Here is a 16570-nt window from a genome sequence, read left to right as displayed (position 1 = left end):
AGGCGGTGGCGGGAAGGAGTTAATGGTCAAACGTATACCAAAATGGGGTCCTTATAGCATATGCTTGGTTAGGATCCTGAAGTCCCAAGTCCCTTTAGTCAACTGTGCAGTTTTATACTGCGTATACTAAAAATTTAAGAAAGTTTACAGTTATCTTTTATATATATATATATATATATATATATATATATATATATATATATTTAGTCCGTGGCGGATGTATGTAACTGCATAGGAATATAGTTGCAGACGTCTGGCTATACATGTTGCAGGACAGGTTCAAAAGGTCCTGCTGAATGTAAAAACACTGAAAAGTAAATTTTCTAATATATTTTGTGTATCAATCTGCCTAGGGTTCTTAGATCCATACTTGAAGTCACAGAATGAGATCCTCCTTAAAGGCTATGTACACCTTTTTGAAATCATTTCTCTTTTTTTTTCAATTTTTATAATTAAAAATCAGTGTGATTGGTGTAACTTTCAAAATACTTTTTATTGCAAATTATTTTAACTTTTTGAGATACAGCTGCTTTGTATACTCTATACAGAGCAGCTGTATCTAGCACTGAAACCTGTATCTGTCAGGTCCGCAAGACTGACGGGTTCAGTGTCAGCGGGTCCTGCGTGTCTCTAAAAATCGCAGGATCGAGCTGCTATCGATCACATCTAAATTCATAATTTAGTAAACCTTCTGTATCAATCCCTCACGTTTTCAAGATCTCTGCATGCAGTCATTCTATAGGAAGCTTAATTGTTTACTTCCAGGGAAAAAAAAAAAATCTGTCCTGGTCATGTGATGATCACACAGGTGCACGACTCCTTATAAGACACAGCTCTGTATAATGTAATAGTAATCATCCCTGCTTATGAGGAATCCCCTCCGTGGGCCAGAGCAGAGAGCCATCTCTCGCACTAGCGGACACAGCATGGCAAATGTATGACTGGCTGCTGCTTCCCCTGGGAATAACAGCTGCTTGGGGGGAGTTTCTGAACCCAGACCTGCTGATCAATGAGCTCACTTTAAACTTAAAAAAGGGGTTTCTTTGTGAAGCAACCCCTTTAAAGGGTTATTCCCATCTCCACACTTCAGTTTTTTTGCCCACACATCTGATATATATTATAAACTAGATTAAACCTGTTCCATGCTGTTTCTTACATCCAGGGTTGGGATCCGGCCGATTCGCCCCGGTTCTCCCGAACTGGTTGTTAAAACTACAGCTGGTTCGCAGAAACTGGGTGAAGCCGGAACCAATCACCTGCACTCGATTTATTTTCCTAGCGCTGTCTGGCGAGGCACAGGACGCTGTACACAGGAGATGCCCTCGTAATCTGACAGATTTGGAGCACTTTTGCAAGGAAGAGTAGGCAACAATTGCCAAGTCAAGATGTGCCATGCTGATAGACTTCTACCCAAAAAGACTGAATGCTGTCATAAAGTCAAAGGGTAATTCTACAAAGTATTAGTTTAAGGGTGTGCATATTTATGCAACCACATTATTTTTGTTCTTTATTTTTATTTTTCCACGCTAAAAGGTTTCATTTTCTTTTTCAATACAATTGTACAGATTATAGGTGACATTAAAGGTGGAAAAAGTTCTGAAATGATTAATCTTGGACTGAAACATGACAAAAATCGAGCATTTTAACAGGGGTGTGTAGACTTTTTTATCTACTGTATATAAGACTCCAGAACAAATCTCAGTAAATGTATATATTTTTTGAGCTTGGGTGTTATGATGTATATGTAATGACAGGGATAGGGAAACCGACAAGTGAGCCCTAATCTACCCGCCACTCAGTCCCTGCCTACTTGCAATGACCCGACCTAGGCGACGGGGTACAACTGGGCGACGGTCCCTACACTCAATAAGTGCACAACAGACAACAGACAAGGAAACACAGAACAAAGGGAAATGGGGCAGTTGACCACGGCAACACCGTGAGCAACAAGAGTAGTAAACGAGCCGAGTCAAACCAGGAGAGTACGAGGTGCCAAACGTAGAGCAGGAGAGGAGTGAACAAGCCGAGTCAAACCAGGAGTGTACGAGGTACCAAACGCAGAGCAGAAGAGTAGTCAGTAAGCCAGGGTCAATACGAAGCAGGGACAAGTAGTTCAAGAAGCTGCAGCAGGGCCAGGAAACCAACAGAGAAGAATCACGAGCAAGGAGGAAGAGGAAAGGCAGGTATAAATAGACAGATGGCGGGAGCTAGCTCCGTCTGGCCAGGCTGTGATAGACTCTCCCACCACTCCTAAGCCTGCCATCCTGAGTGGTGGAAGATGGAGTCAGTCTCACAGACATAGAAGCAGGTGCAGACTGATTACCTATGGGCGTGGATACAGAAGCTGTGCCTGGCAGATCCTTAACAGTATATATGTACGGAGCTTGGTTCTGGAGTTGTATATATATGTACTGAGCTTTATTCTGTTGCTGTATATATGTACTGAGTTTGGTTCTGGTGCTGTATGTATGTACTGAGCTTGGTTCTGGTGCTGTATGTAGGTACTGAGCTTTGTTCTGGTGCTGTATGTATGTACGGAGCTTTGTTATGGTGCTGTATTTATGTACTGAGCTTTGTTCTGGTGCTGTATGTATGTACTGAGCTTTGTTCTGGTGCTGTGCTTATGTACTGAGCTTGGTTCTGGCACCGTGTCTGTGCATTAGCCGGGAGATTTGTCACGGCTTACTGCACACGCCACACTGTCCTCCACCCTTCTCACAGTGCACAGCCTAACTAAATAGGCTGAGCATGCTTAGGATATTGAAAATTCGCATATAGGTCTATACGTAATGGGTGAGTTTAATATAATGAGTGTGGTTAGGTAGGTATGTACCCTTATGTAAATATATACATAGTGTGGAAATCCAGTTAAACATTCTGGACAGGGATAGGACACACTCATCTCAGTATTTGCAGATTTTGTTGCAAATTGCCATTTGTGCTGTTTGTAACTGTAACATGGCAAGCAACAATTGATAGAGTCAATATTATAGCAGCAGCCATGCATCCTCTAGTCCAGTGGCTGTGTAGTGCAGGATGGATTCCTTGAGCGGTCTGATATGTAGCCTGATCGACGCACTTGTGGCCTGAAAAATATTTGTCAGTGTGCACTTGGCACAGTGCCAGATAGGAGCCCACGTGATGTGGGCACTGTCTTGGGGCAGGATATATGAGGGCAATTTGTGCAGAGCTTCTCCTTTGCTGGTAAGACAACAGGCCTCGCTCTGCTCTGTCTGGAAATGTCTGCTGTAGAGGGGAATAGGAATAGCTCAAACACTGCGCTCGAGAGGTGGCTGGGTCAGGAACCAATGTGCGCTCCAGAGAACCCGACCGGATTCATAGGAAAGAAAAGAGAGGAAACTGCACAAGCGTGGCCGCTGCTGCTGGACCACGTCGGTAGCCGTATCCATCGGTGATGGGGAAGAGGACATGGGGTGAAGGCTGCTGAATATCTTGAAAATGCTTCAATTTTAAAAAAAAGAAGGTATTTGCAAAGATGCCTATATTAACATTAGTTATAACATGTACATTGTTCATTGAGATGGGAATACCCCTTGAAGCATGTAGCCTCAAAAGCGCAGTTTGCAGTAATCTATGATCTGCCAACTGTATTTGTTTGAAGGATAAGGTCAGCCACCAAGCAACAGCTAGTAGGTTAGGCGGCTGCCTCCCGAATGTGCTGTCGGACGTCATGGCAGGGGATTGGCTGCGGACGTGATCACTTGACTCCAGTCCAGAGTCAAAATTTTTTTGGGGATATATACGATGGCTGAGTGTATCTGTTATAACAGATTGACAATACCACCATAAAGTAAATGCAGGGAAGTTACTTAAGCCACAGAATTTATCTGTTTAAGGCTTGGTTCACAGTATGTTTTTGTATCCTTTTGAAGAGTACTGTTGTTTTTTTTTGGGGGGGGGGGGGGGGTTTGTGGGCCAAATTGACCATTGAAACAGGATGCAACAGGACACAAAAATGATACACTCTCCGCTTTTCTGTCCTGTATATGAACGGGTAATGGTACCTTTTTTCTTATCGTGACAAAATCCCAGTACCTTTTCAATAGGATGCCAAAACATGGTGTGGACCTAGACTGTGAACCAATCAAAATTTCTGACATGTCACTATGACATGTCAAAAGTTTTTAAAAGTTTAGTTACCTTTTTAATTTTTAAGTAATTTGTTAAGAACTTGGTAAGCAGAGGACGATCTGCCTACTGGTCTACTTTATCCAGCCAAACAAATCCTGTGTTGTCTGGATGATTTGAGGGCCACTTGTGGACCCCTCTTTTTGTTGTCGGGCACAATGTTCTGTTTCGCCTGCCTGTGGTGTTTAGTGAAGCCTACAGAAAACATAAAACTTAACTATATAATTCAACTACCTACCAGGAAACAATACTGGGAGAGAGGGAAGGCCCTAAGTTGCTAGGGTGCTGACATTATTTCTCAAAGAAATACAGTTTGCAGATCTCCTGCAAATTAATCTTGTTTTATGAGAGGCAGCCACCTAGCAACAACTAGTAGGTAGAATAGCACGCACCTAGTAGTAGCCCCCTAAATTTAATCTGTTCTGATTCAGAAGAACGCCTGTAATTTTTAACAAAAGATCCTATGGGAAGATCATCTAGCTGCTTTAAGTATTCTGTGTAAGGGAATGCCTTTCGCAGCTTCTTTAGAAGAAGCTGCATTCTCAAAGAGTGAGTTTTACATTTTGTGGTAGCGGTACCTGCAGCTCTTATTGCTCCTAGGATCCAATCTCTTATCATGTTTTGATCTAGCCACTCGAAAAGGAGGTCTAGAAATGATGAAGTGATTAGAAATATTCTCCCATAAATTGTCTGAGCCAAATATGGTTGTAGAGTTTGTACTACACACAGAGAGGAATCTACTTCATCTAAAACGAATCAAGTCCAACTTAACTAGGGAAGCATCCACAGGAGACGTTTTATCATGTCCCTTATGGACAATATGAAAAGCCTTGGGAGTGACCGTCATCCATGGCTCATTAATATGGATCATTGATCGTTCTCCTGTTCTAGCTGCCAGATCTAGGGAAAGTAGGCAAGCTAACTTCACTGCTAGTTGATTTAGTGGGATGGACAAATGATTGAGAGGGCTCAAATATGCTTAGACTGGATTGACATGGGTCAGAAAGGCTGCATTTTTTATGTGCCGATTTCCCGTGCAGTGGATTACAGTCTCATCTTCGTTGATGAGATTTGAACAAATTTCATCTAGATGCCGCTGAACATTTTCCATACGGAAATCAGAGCATGCTGCAGATTTTCAAATCCGCAGCATGCGCATTCTGTTCTGGCTGTTCACTGCAGATTTCACCCTTTTTTTAATGTAGAAGGGGTGAAATCTGCACGTAACACATGCAGATTTTGCTACAGATACACTGCAGAAAATCTGCAGCTTTTCTGTTTTATGTGAATCCAGCCTAAGAGTGGATCTATATCCCATGTAGAGAAATATATTGTAATAATGGGTTGGAAAACCACCATCAAAGTCTTAAGTTGGGTACTATAATGTTAAGAGCTGACCCAATAGATTTGTGTGTGTGAGAACGTTTGTGAAAGATTTACAGCAAGGCAAGCGTAATCTCGTTTTAAATGACAGTTTACAGAGTAATCTCGCGAGATTACGCTTGCCTTGCTGTAAATATCACACAAACGTTACCGAAGTGTCAGGATTCTGAATAGACATCACGTCCTGGCTGGAGGTGATGCCTATTCATTGTCAAGACACTTGAGTAACGTTAATGTGTGTGTATGTGGCTGCACATAGTGATCTAGTAAGATTACTATGTGCTGTGTAAATGAATGGGGAGAAGTGTATGACGCTGATTGGTCAGCGTCATGCACTTCTCTCCACAACACCCTCTTGGTCAAAAAGTAAAACACGCCCAGTTGTCCATTAAGATAGACATTAGCATAAAGCTAAAATAGGTCATAACTCTGTCAAAAATGATCGTTTTTGTAAATAAAAAACACTGCTGTAATCTACGTGATCATGTACAAGATAGGGCACTTATAATGTAGTGACAGAGCTTCTTTAAGATTATCTGGCAAATCTTCAGATACCAAGGTTTGGAGGGCCAAATTGGGTGAACTAGAGCTGTTCGAGATGTTTTGCAGTACTCGTTAAAGCATTGAAGAAGGAGCAATAAATTTGCTTTCTAAATTCCCTTAGACCAGATTATGGACCCAAACTCGAGGTCTGGTCTAAAATTCCAGAAGCAAACAGATCTGTCTATGTGGCCAAAAAAGGAAGAGATTCCCTGAAAAAGAGCTTTCTTCAGCACAAGGATGGACAGCGACATCTTCTGTCTGGACAGGGAGTCTGCTAATCAGTTTGCATGACCAGTAACATAATGTTCTTTTAAGGCCCTGTTCACATAACGTTTGCCTTCAGTTTGGTCTTTCTGTTCATCTGTTCTGTCAGAGGAACAGATGAACAGAAAGACAAAAGGAAAGTAGCGTTTCTGTTTGCAATACCATTGAGTTCAATGGTATTTTTTTTTCAGTTGTTTTCAGTTTGCCTCCGTTACGCTTGGTTTCCGTTCTTTTGACACAAACAATAGCGCAGTGTACTGCGCTATTATTTCCGTCTAAAAAACTGAAACCTATTTGAACGGAGGCAACCAACTGAAAGAAAAAAATACCATCGAAATCAATGGTATTGCAAACTGAAACGCTTCTTTCCATTTGTTGTTAAATATGATACCTCTGTTTTATTGTCCATCTGAAGTAGAAGAGATTGACAGTGTAGGAGCCTTGGGGTTACATTCTAGGGAACTACTTTTGCTGCTCTAAATGTTAGAAGATTTATATGCAGATCGGTTTAGGTTTTTGACCATTTCCCTCGTACATTGTTTTAAGATGTGAAAGCTCCCCATTTCGACAGAGAAGCATCTGTCGTTATGGTTAGATCTGGTAGGGGAGGGCGATTAGAGGATGGAGGTGGTTGTTGTAGTATTCGGATTTGGTGTAATTCCGCTACAGCAGAATGAGGAAAGGTAAAGTTAAAGCTGCATGTACCTTCATCTCAATGGAGTGGTTTTGAATCCCTACAAAAAGGATACTAGTTTCTCTATCAAATCCGCTAATTCCCTAAGGCCTGATTTACACGAGCGTGTGCGTTTTGCGCACGCAAAAAATGCGGCGTTTTTGCGTGCGCAAAAGGCACTTAACAGCTGCGTGTGTCATCAGTGTATGATGCGCGGCTGCGAGATTTTCTCGCAGCCGCCATCATTTTGACACTCCGTTTGGATGTTTGTAAACCGAAAAGCACGTGGTGCTTTTCTGTTTACATTCAGAGAATGACAGCTGTTGCGCGAATCACGCAATGGGTGCGTGATGCGCGAAAAACGGGGGAATATAGAACATGTCGTGAGTTTTATGCAGCGGACTCACGCTGCGCAAAACTCACGGACTGGCTGCACTGCCCCATAGAGTAATATACACTACCGTTCAAAAGTTTAGGGTCACTTAGAAATTTCCTTATTTTTTAAAGAAAAGCACAGTTTTTTTCAATGAAGAGAACATTAATTAATCAGAAATACACTCTATACATTGTTAATGTGCTAAATGACTATTCTAGCTGAAAACGTCTGGTTTTTAATGCAATATCTACATAGGTGTATAAAGGCCCATTTCCAGCAACCATCACTCCAGTATTCTAATGGTACATTGTGTTTGCTAACTGTGTTAGAAGGCTAATGGATGATTAGAAAACACTTGAAAACCCTTGTGCAATTATGTTAGCACCGCTGTAAACAGTTTTGTTGTTTAGAGGAGCTATAAAACTGACCTTCCTTTGAGCTAGTTGAGAATCTGGAGCATTACATTTGTGGGTTCGATTAAACTCTCAAAATGGCTAGAAAAAGAGAGCTTTCATGTGAAACTCGACAGTCTGTTCTTGTTCTTAGAAATGAAGGCTATTCCATGCGAGAAATTGCCAAGAAACTGAAGATTTCCTACAACGGTGTGTACTACTCCCTTCAGAGAACAGCACATACAGGCTCTAACCAGAGTAGAAAGAGAAGTGGGAGGCCACGCTGCACAACTGAGCAACAAGACAAGTACATTAGAGTCTCTAGTTTGAGAAATAGACTCCTCACAGGTCCTCAACTGGCAGCTTCATTAAATAGTACCCGCAAAACGCCAGTGTCAACGTCTACAGTGAAGAGGCGACTCCGGGATGCTGGCCTTCAGGGCAGAGTGGCAAAGAAAAAGCCATATCTGAGACTGGCTAATAAAAGGACAAGATTAATATGGGCAAAAGCACACAGACATTGGACAGAGGAAGATTGGAATAAAAGTGTTATGGACAGACAAATCGAAGTTTGAGGTGTTTGGATCACACAGAAGAACATTTGTGAGACGCAGAACAACTGAAAAGATGCTGGAAGAGTGCCTGACGCCATCTGTCAAGCATGGTGGAGGTAATGTGATGGTCTGGGGTTGCTTTGGTGCTGCTAAAGTGGGAGATTTGTACAAGGTAAAAGGGATTTTGAATAAGGAAGGCTATCACTCCATTTTGCAATGCCATGCCATACCCTGTGGACAGCGCCTGATTGGAGCCAATTTCATCCTACAACAGGACAATGACCCAAAGCACACCTCCAAATTATGCAAGAACTATTAAGGGAAGACGCAGGCAGCTGGTATTCTATCGGTAATGGAGTGGCCAGCGCAGTCATCAGATCTCAACCCCATAGAGCTGTTGTGGGAGCAGCTTGACCGTATGGTACGCAAGAAGTTCCCATCAAGCCAATCCAACTTGTGGGAGGGCCTTCTGGAAGCATGGGGTGAAATTTCTCCCGATTACCTCAGCAAATTAACAGCTAGAATGCCAAAGGTCTGCAATGCTGTAATTGCTGCAAATGGAGCATTCTTTGACGAAAGCAAAGTTTGAAGGAGAAAATTATTATTTGAAATAAAAATCGTTATTTCAAACATTGTCAATGTCTTGACTATATTTTCTAGTCATTTTGCAACTCATTTGATAAATATAAGTGTGAGTTTTCATGGAAAACACAAAATTGTCTGGGTGACCCCAAACTTTTGAACGGTAGTGTAGGTGCGGACGACACGCGTGAAAAGCATGCGCGTCGCACACGCGTATATTACGCTCGTCTAAATGATGCCTAAAATATATATTTTGTGGTCTGAGCAATTTGTGAAGCTGATTGCTGGATATCTGTCCACTTTTACTATCAAATACTCATTGAGAGACACTAGGGCAGATTTACTAAGACTGCCGTTTCATACGCCTATCTTAGGCTGGAGCCCACGGGAGAAACATTCAGCCACTTTACACCTCTTAATAAATTTGTCACATATTGTGCTGTCTATGAGATTTCCATTATAATTTAAGCCTGTTTAACCCCTTCCCGCACCTTGGCGTAAATGCACGTCCAGGTGAGCAGTAACTTCGCGCACCTGGGCGTGCAGTTACGTCCGTGCTTTAACAGTTAACCGCCGCGCGGCGCTACACGGCAGCGGCGGTTAACTGTGCAGGGCGTCTGCCCTGCTCTCCCCGTTGCCGATCAGCGGCCTGTCGCCGCTGAAATCGGCAATTAACCCCTTCGATGCGGTGGTCGATTGCGATCACCACATTGAAGAGGTTTACAGCGGATCGGCAGCCCCCCACATGCATTTGCGGGGGCTGGCGATCCTTATCATGGCAACCAGAGGCCAGACAATGACCTCCGGGTTGCCATGTACGGAAGCCTCGGAGGAGCAGTCTTCGGCTGGTCCTCCGATGCTTCCTGTCAGTGTGACTGTCACATCACAATGACAGTTAGAACACATTACACTACGTGTGTAGTGTAATGTTGTTCCAGCAGCGATCAGAGCTGCAAGTGTAAGGCTATGTTCACACGGAGTATTTTGGGGGAGGAATATCTGCCTCAAAATTCCGTTTGGAACTTTGAGGCAGATATTCCTCTCCCTGCACGCCGATTTTCGCGGCAATTATCGCGCCGTTTTTCGCCCGCGGCCATTGAGCGCCGCGGGCATTAAACAGCGAGAAATACGCTTTCTCCTGCCTCCCATTGAAGTCAATGGGAGGTCAGAGGCGGAAGCGCCCGAAGATAGGGCATGTCGCTTCTTTTTCCCGCGAGGCAGTTTTATGGTACCCCAAAATGGTACCAATGAAAACCTACAGATTTCAATGGGAGGCGTTCTCGGGCTGTTTTTGCCGAGTTTTGCGACGCGGTTTCCGCGTTAAAAAACTCGGCAAAATACCCCGTGTGAACATAGCCCAAGTGTCCCCTAGTGGGACAAGTAAAAAAAAGATAATAAAAATGTTTTTAAAAAGTGTAAAAATAAAAGTTAGAAGTGACATAAACAAAGAATGCTTTTTTTCCTATAATAAGTCTTTTATTATAGGAAAAAAATTAACACGTTAAAAAAAGTACACATATTTGGTATCACCGCGTTTGTAACGACCCCAACTATAAAACTGTAATATTATTTTTCCCGCACGGTGAACACCGCTAAAAAAATAAACGAAAAACAGTGCCCGAATCACAATTTTTTGGTTACCAACCCTCCCAAAATATACAATAAAAAGTGATCAAAAAGTCGCATGTACGCCAAAATGGTACCAATACAAACTACATCCTGTCCCGCAAAAAACAAGCCCTTACACCGCTTTTTTGACTGACAAATAAAAAAGTTATCGCTCTTTTAGAATATGGTGACACAAAAAATAATTAATTTGATAAATAAGTGATTTTATTGCACAAACACTGCAAAACATAAAAAAATTATATACATCTGGTATCGCCGTAATCGTATCGACCCGCAGAATAAAGTAAAATGGTCATTTGTAGCCCAGGGTGAAAACCATAAAAAACTAATACAAAACATTGTCAGAATTGATGGTTTTTGGTCACCTTGCTTGCCAAAAAATGGAATAAAACGTGATCAAAAAAATTTCTGGTACCCCAAAATGGTACCAATGAAAACCTACAGATTGTCCCGCAAAGAATAAACCCTCACACAGCTCCGGTGGAGAAAAAATAAAAAAGTTTTGGCTCCCAGAATATGGCGATGCAAAATGTGCAGAGTGTTCCAAAAGCAGATAAGATCGGGGGCCATTTATCAGTGCGACACCGTCCACACATCTGCGGATTATTATTTATTTACTGCATTATTATACCCTCTTATTATGCCCTGATGTACCCCGCACAGATAACATATGCCCCCACATTATATACTGAAACACCAGTAAAACCCCAAACAGAACTACCACCAAGCTACATCTGCGCCCCAAAGGCCAAATGGCGTCCCTCCCTTCTGAGCCCTGCAGCGTGCCTAAACACCAATTTACGTCCACAGATATGTCATCGCCATACCCGGGAGAACCCGGTTAATATTTTATGAGGTATTTGTCTTCAGTGGCACAAACTGGGCATAACATATAGTGCACTAAAATGGCATATGAGTGAAAAATTTAAATTTTCACTCCGCACCATGCGCTGCGCATTAACCCCTTCGCGCAGGTCTTAGTGTGGGGGGTGATGTATGGAGCGTCTCACGTGAAAAATAAAGAATTTAAAACTGCAAAATCGTTGTTTTTTTGGTTACCTTGGCTCTACCTAAAAATGTAATAAAAAGTGCTCAAAAAGTTGTATGTACCAAAAAATGGCTGTGCAAATTCTTTCACCTCAGAAGCTTTATTAATTGGCTACCGGCAGCTAACTTACTGGCTAAGCCCACTCTAGCCATTTGTAAATCGCTCCAATCTACCTCAGTGATATAACGCCGTTTCCCGCCGAGTTGCTCACCTCTCCCGCCAGTGTCCTGTTGCCTCTCATGCTGCCTATCCCCGACAGTCACGGATGCCAAGGTGCCTCTGCTCACTACCGCCTTACTGTTCTGCACAAGGTCCAATAGGGCACATGCGCTCCCTTGCCGATTCTTAAAGGGCCAGCAGGCATTCACAATCCTCCCCAAGCAATCCCTGATGCTCAGTACTTATTTAAGGCATCTTCACTGGTCACCTAATGCCTAAGTAACTTTGATGCAATATCGTTTGTTCCTCTGAAGGTTTCATTTGTATCCTGCTTCCCGCTACGAGTCTATATCCTGCTACCAGTCTGCATCCCACGATCTGTTGGAGGCAGGTATAGGTCAGAGGTCACAGTACGTGGCAGGTAGCGGGTCTAAAGCTCACAGCAGGATACAGGTTGGCAACAGGTCAATGGGCTTATGGGCCCATGGGCTTATATTGGGTAGAATGATACAGACTGGTAGCAGGATATGGACTGGTAACAGATAGCGGGATGCAGACTGGTAGCAGGAAACAGCCTGCCAGCTGCGTGCTTGAACAGCTGCATGGACAGCCCGCTAAAAAAGCATTATAAACAGGGTGCTTTATTTTACTGCTCCACTGGCCACACATAGACATTTAATTTTTCTGAAGTAATTCAAGACAAACTCCCTACCTTTTGTAATAACCAGTGGGTTGTGGACCCACTGGGCTACTTAACCGGTTTCACTTTGGGTCACCTCTAAGAGCGTTGTCTAAGTAGCCTCCCCAGTATTCACCCTTTAATCCTCGTACTGGGATCTGGACTTCACTACAGGGAGAATACCAAGTCACTACCTCTTGAGGTGGTCCTGTTGTGAGTTCCAGATGGCTCTAAGGACCAGGAGGCAACGGAGAAGTACACTGTGCTGCCCAAAGATTCTAACTGGAGTCATCTGATAGCAGCCATGGACAATCCACTGCCGCGATCTTCAATTGCATTTTTGGGAGGCAGCCGCCTCACTCACTAGCTGTTGCTAGGTGACTGCTTCTCAAAAAATAAAGTATAAAGTCTAGGTAATATACAGTAAATGTTTAACCTGTTCCATCCTAAAATCTTAAAATAATATGTAGTAGTTCTGAATTCTGGTGGTTTTCGTATCCTTTAATGGCTATGAAGATGAAAGTCTTTTCAGGTAATTATAGTTTTAATTTTAATTTAATTCTTTATCACATGAGTTTGAGAATGTTTTTCTTCCTGACATGCATCACCGTAGACCTTGTTAAAGCTGAAATAATATGATTATTTAAATGTCTATATCCAGGGCTAGGGAAGTGACGACCAGAACATCTTTATCATTCTACTTTTTAATTCATAGTATCATATTATAGGATCATAGTTTGTAAGGCCATAAAAAAAAAGGTTCATTGAGTTCACACTATTATTCTGCAATCTTATGAACTTTAAATTATGTACTGTATTTTAGCCAAATGTCTTTTGTGTATGAAAAACAAGATACGGTAGTATAAGCAATGGCAAGGTGATGCAATGCAGCAAAATTTTAAAAGGGACATATTCAAAACATACGTTTTTTAGCGTACTAAAGGTCTAAATTGATTGCACAATTATTTTATCCTGAAAGAGTTATTCCCATGTAAAAAAATGATGGCATATAGCACTTTATGATCATGGAGGTCCAACTTTTGAGACCCCCACAGATGCAGAGAATGAAGGGTCCGCAGCAATAAATTTGACTAATGGCTGCATCCTATATGTTTTTCCCTGCACAGCGGCATCCCGACACCTGATGTGGAACTACAGCACGGCCTCAGGATGAGAAGTATGTATGTATGGAAAATATTGTATGAAATACTGTTTAGAACCATTGAAAACAGCAGGTTTCTTATAGAAGCTCGCACAGAGCGCAAAACATGGGTAGTTACTGTTCTTGTGGAACACCAGAAAAATATGCATCCATTTGTACAGTATAATAATTTTATTTGGAATGTATAACTAATATATGCAGTATGTGTGTGCGTGTGTGTGTGTGTGTGTGTGTGTGTATGTGTATATATATATATATATATATATATATATATATATATATATATATATATATAATATACCACAGTCGAGTCACATTACTATGCCCACCTCCTACTTTCAAGCCATGAAGGAAGTGATGTGTCATGGGATGGCTTGGTGGGTATATAAGGTGAGCGATAGGCTGTCAGAACACATATCACTCTTTGTTGCCATGGGTAAAAGGGGCGATTTATCAGTTATCAGAGTTGCTAAAAGGGATGATTATTGGCTTTCGGGCTAAGGGTGGCCGTATTTCTCAAACAGTGCAGTTTGTGAACTGTTCGCGAGCTGCTGTGGTGAAAGTGTATCGTGAGTGGACAAATGGCACCATTGGGAATAACCGATGTGGAAACTGCGGACCACCACGTGCCATTGATGTGAGGGGTGAACGTTGGCTACGAAGGTGCGCGAGGGCCGAACTTCATGCTACAGTGGAGCAGCTCACCGTGAAAATCAACCAGGGGACTACAAGACGTGTGTCTAAAACAACCGTTCAGCTCTGCGTAAGCGGCTCCGAAGCAGAAGGATGGTTACTGCTCCTATGCGAACAAAGGTTCATCGGAAAAAAAGGCTTCAATTTGCACTGCAAATTGAACCACCTATAATTGGCAAAAGGGTTGCCTTCTCCGATGAGTCACGTTTTCTGCTTCATCGAATGAGAGGACGTTGGCGTGCCAGGCAAAAAACATCAGAGAACAAACACCCTGCAACCATTGCTGGAAGAACACAAGCTGGTGGCGGCAATCTGCCTTTAGCTTCCTGTCACTAAAGTCAGAATGGCTGTGAGACTGTTTTAGAGCAGTTCTGTGACCCATCTGATGCCAGAAATATAAATAGTAACCTACAGTACTAGACTACAAACCACTATGATATATTAGATCTGGTACAAAAGAAAGTAACATGTGGCATGTGTGGACAATTTTGGTAGGAGCAAGTAGTTGCTTCCATAAAGTCAATAATATATCACTGCTTCCATTGACCCCCATATCTTTCAAGCAAAGTGCCTTATCAGTCCTCTCGAGCCAGAAATGTTGTATAGTCCTGCTTTGAATAAGATCAATTTTTAAATGGCTACTTGCATTATTCTAACATCTCTTAAAAACAAGTGTGTGTGTGTGTGTGTGTGTGTGTGTGTGTATATATATAAAACAAACCGACGTCTTTGTATCACATGTAAGATACACTTATAGCTTTATAGTAATAGGTGCAATAACAACAATAAATGCCCATCGAGCGCCTTTTGGGCTTGGGACAGGAAGGGCACACTGGATGAACTATTTTCCTTTTATTTCTAAACATGTTACAGGACAATATTCCCATATTTCCCAAAGCTGTCCCAAGAAGCAGTGCATCCAAATCGGTATTGTGTGCACTAGATTAGTCTGAGGTCAGCTTACTTGCAAGTGGATTGCACCTAGATCCACCATAGAAGTCCAATAGGCTAGAAAGGTCCAAGGCACCGCCAGCTAAGTGTAATGACGGGGGTAGGGAAACGGACAAGTGAGCTCTAATCTACCCGCCACTCTGTCCCTGCCTACTTGCAACGACCCGCCCTAGGCGACGGGGTACAACTGGGCGGCGGTCCCTACGCTCAGTAAGTGCAAGAGACAAACAGACAAGGGAACACAAAGCAAAGGGAAATGGGGCAGTTGCCCACGGCAACACCGTGAGCAACAAGAGTGGTGAACGAGCCGAGTCAAACCAGGAGTGCACGAGGTACCAAACGCAGAGCAGGAGAGTAGTCAGAAAGCCAGGGTCAGTATGGAGCAGGATCAAATAGTCAGAAGCTGTAGCTGGGCCAGGAAACCACACGAGAAGAATCACAAGCAAAGGAGGAACAGGAAAGGCAGGTATAAATAGACAGAGGGCGGGAGCTAGCTCCGTCTGGCCAGGCTGCGAAAGGCTCTCCCACTCCTAAGCCTGCCATCCTGAGTGGTGGAAGCTGGAGTCAGTCTCAGAGACATAGACTCAGGTGCAGACTGATTACCTATGGGCGTATACACAGAAGTTGTGCCTGGCAGATCCTTTACACTAAGTTTTTTTAATGCTTTATTGTGGAGCAGAGAACACCTGTTATGTGCTCCACAATAAAGAATTTAAATATTTACGTGGTGGTGCCTTGGACCCTACTTGAATATTGTCCCACGAAGCTTGGATTTGATGCTAATTTGCATTTAAAGAGAAAGTTTCTCTGTATTTTAAAGGCGTTCCTAGATGTAACTAGTCCATGACCCAAATGTTGGCTAGACGGCTATCAAATGGCAGTATTTTGCATCAGTATTTGTAAGCCAAAACACGGAAGAGGTGCATATCTTTCCAATAAACTTTTTTCTGTCAGGGTTCCACTCCTAGTTTTGGCTTACAAATACTGATCCAAAAAACTGACCAAAACACTGCCATGTGAAAGAGGCTTTAGTATGTATTCCCAATTTTTTCTGCCCCATTATGTAACTACAAACTATTTTTGTCAACAAGACTGAAAGATTGTACTAATTGATATAATATAGTTTTATCCTTTTTTAAAATGTTAAAGTTTTGAATCAATTTAAAAATTCCCGCAATATGATCTTTGCTGCACAAATCTGGTCCTGCACTTTTTATTTGGTATCTTGTCTGCTGGAGAGAACCATATCAAACAGAATCCTCTCCAGTTTGTTTCCCAACCTAAATCGTGCCCAGTTTCTGTTATACCTACCGTGCCAAAACCTTCGCCTTTC

The 16570-nt window shown here is 42.5% G+C and overlaps 1 protein-coding gene across 4 annotated transcripts in view; it reads left to right on the top strand.

Moving 5' to 3' along the window:
• CARMIL1 (capping protein regulator and myosin 1 linker 1) overlaps positions 1–16570 on the top strand; it is a 489111-nt gene that overhangs the window by 63937 nt on the left and 408604 nt on the right. For 3 of the 4 annotated variants that reach the window (XM_075826549.1, XM_075826548.1, XM_075826545.1), the window contains one exon: positions 13559–13608. In XM_075826549.1, coding sequence (XP_075682664.1) covers positions 13602–13608 — 7 coding nt within the window. In that variant the 5' untranslated portion in view covers positions 13559–13601. Of the gene's footprint in view, positions 1–12906; positions 12964–13558; positions 13609–16570 lie in introns of those variants that run through there. The other variant, XM_075826550.1, reaches the window with a different exon arrangement.

This window comes from Rhinoderma darwinii, chromosome 5, assembly GCF_050947455.1.
Source record: "Rhinoderma darwinii isolate aRhiDar2 chromosome 5, aRhiDar2.hap1, whole genome shotgun sequence".
Classification (NCBI taxonomy): Eukaryota; Metazoa; Chordata; class Amphibia; order Anura; family Rhinodermatidae; genus Rhinoderma; species Rhinoderma darwinii.
Note: the sequence above shows the minus strand (reverse complement) of the source record. Positions and strands in the feature narration are given on the sequence as shown.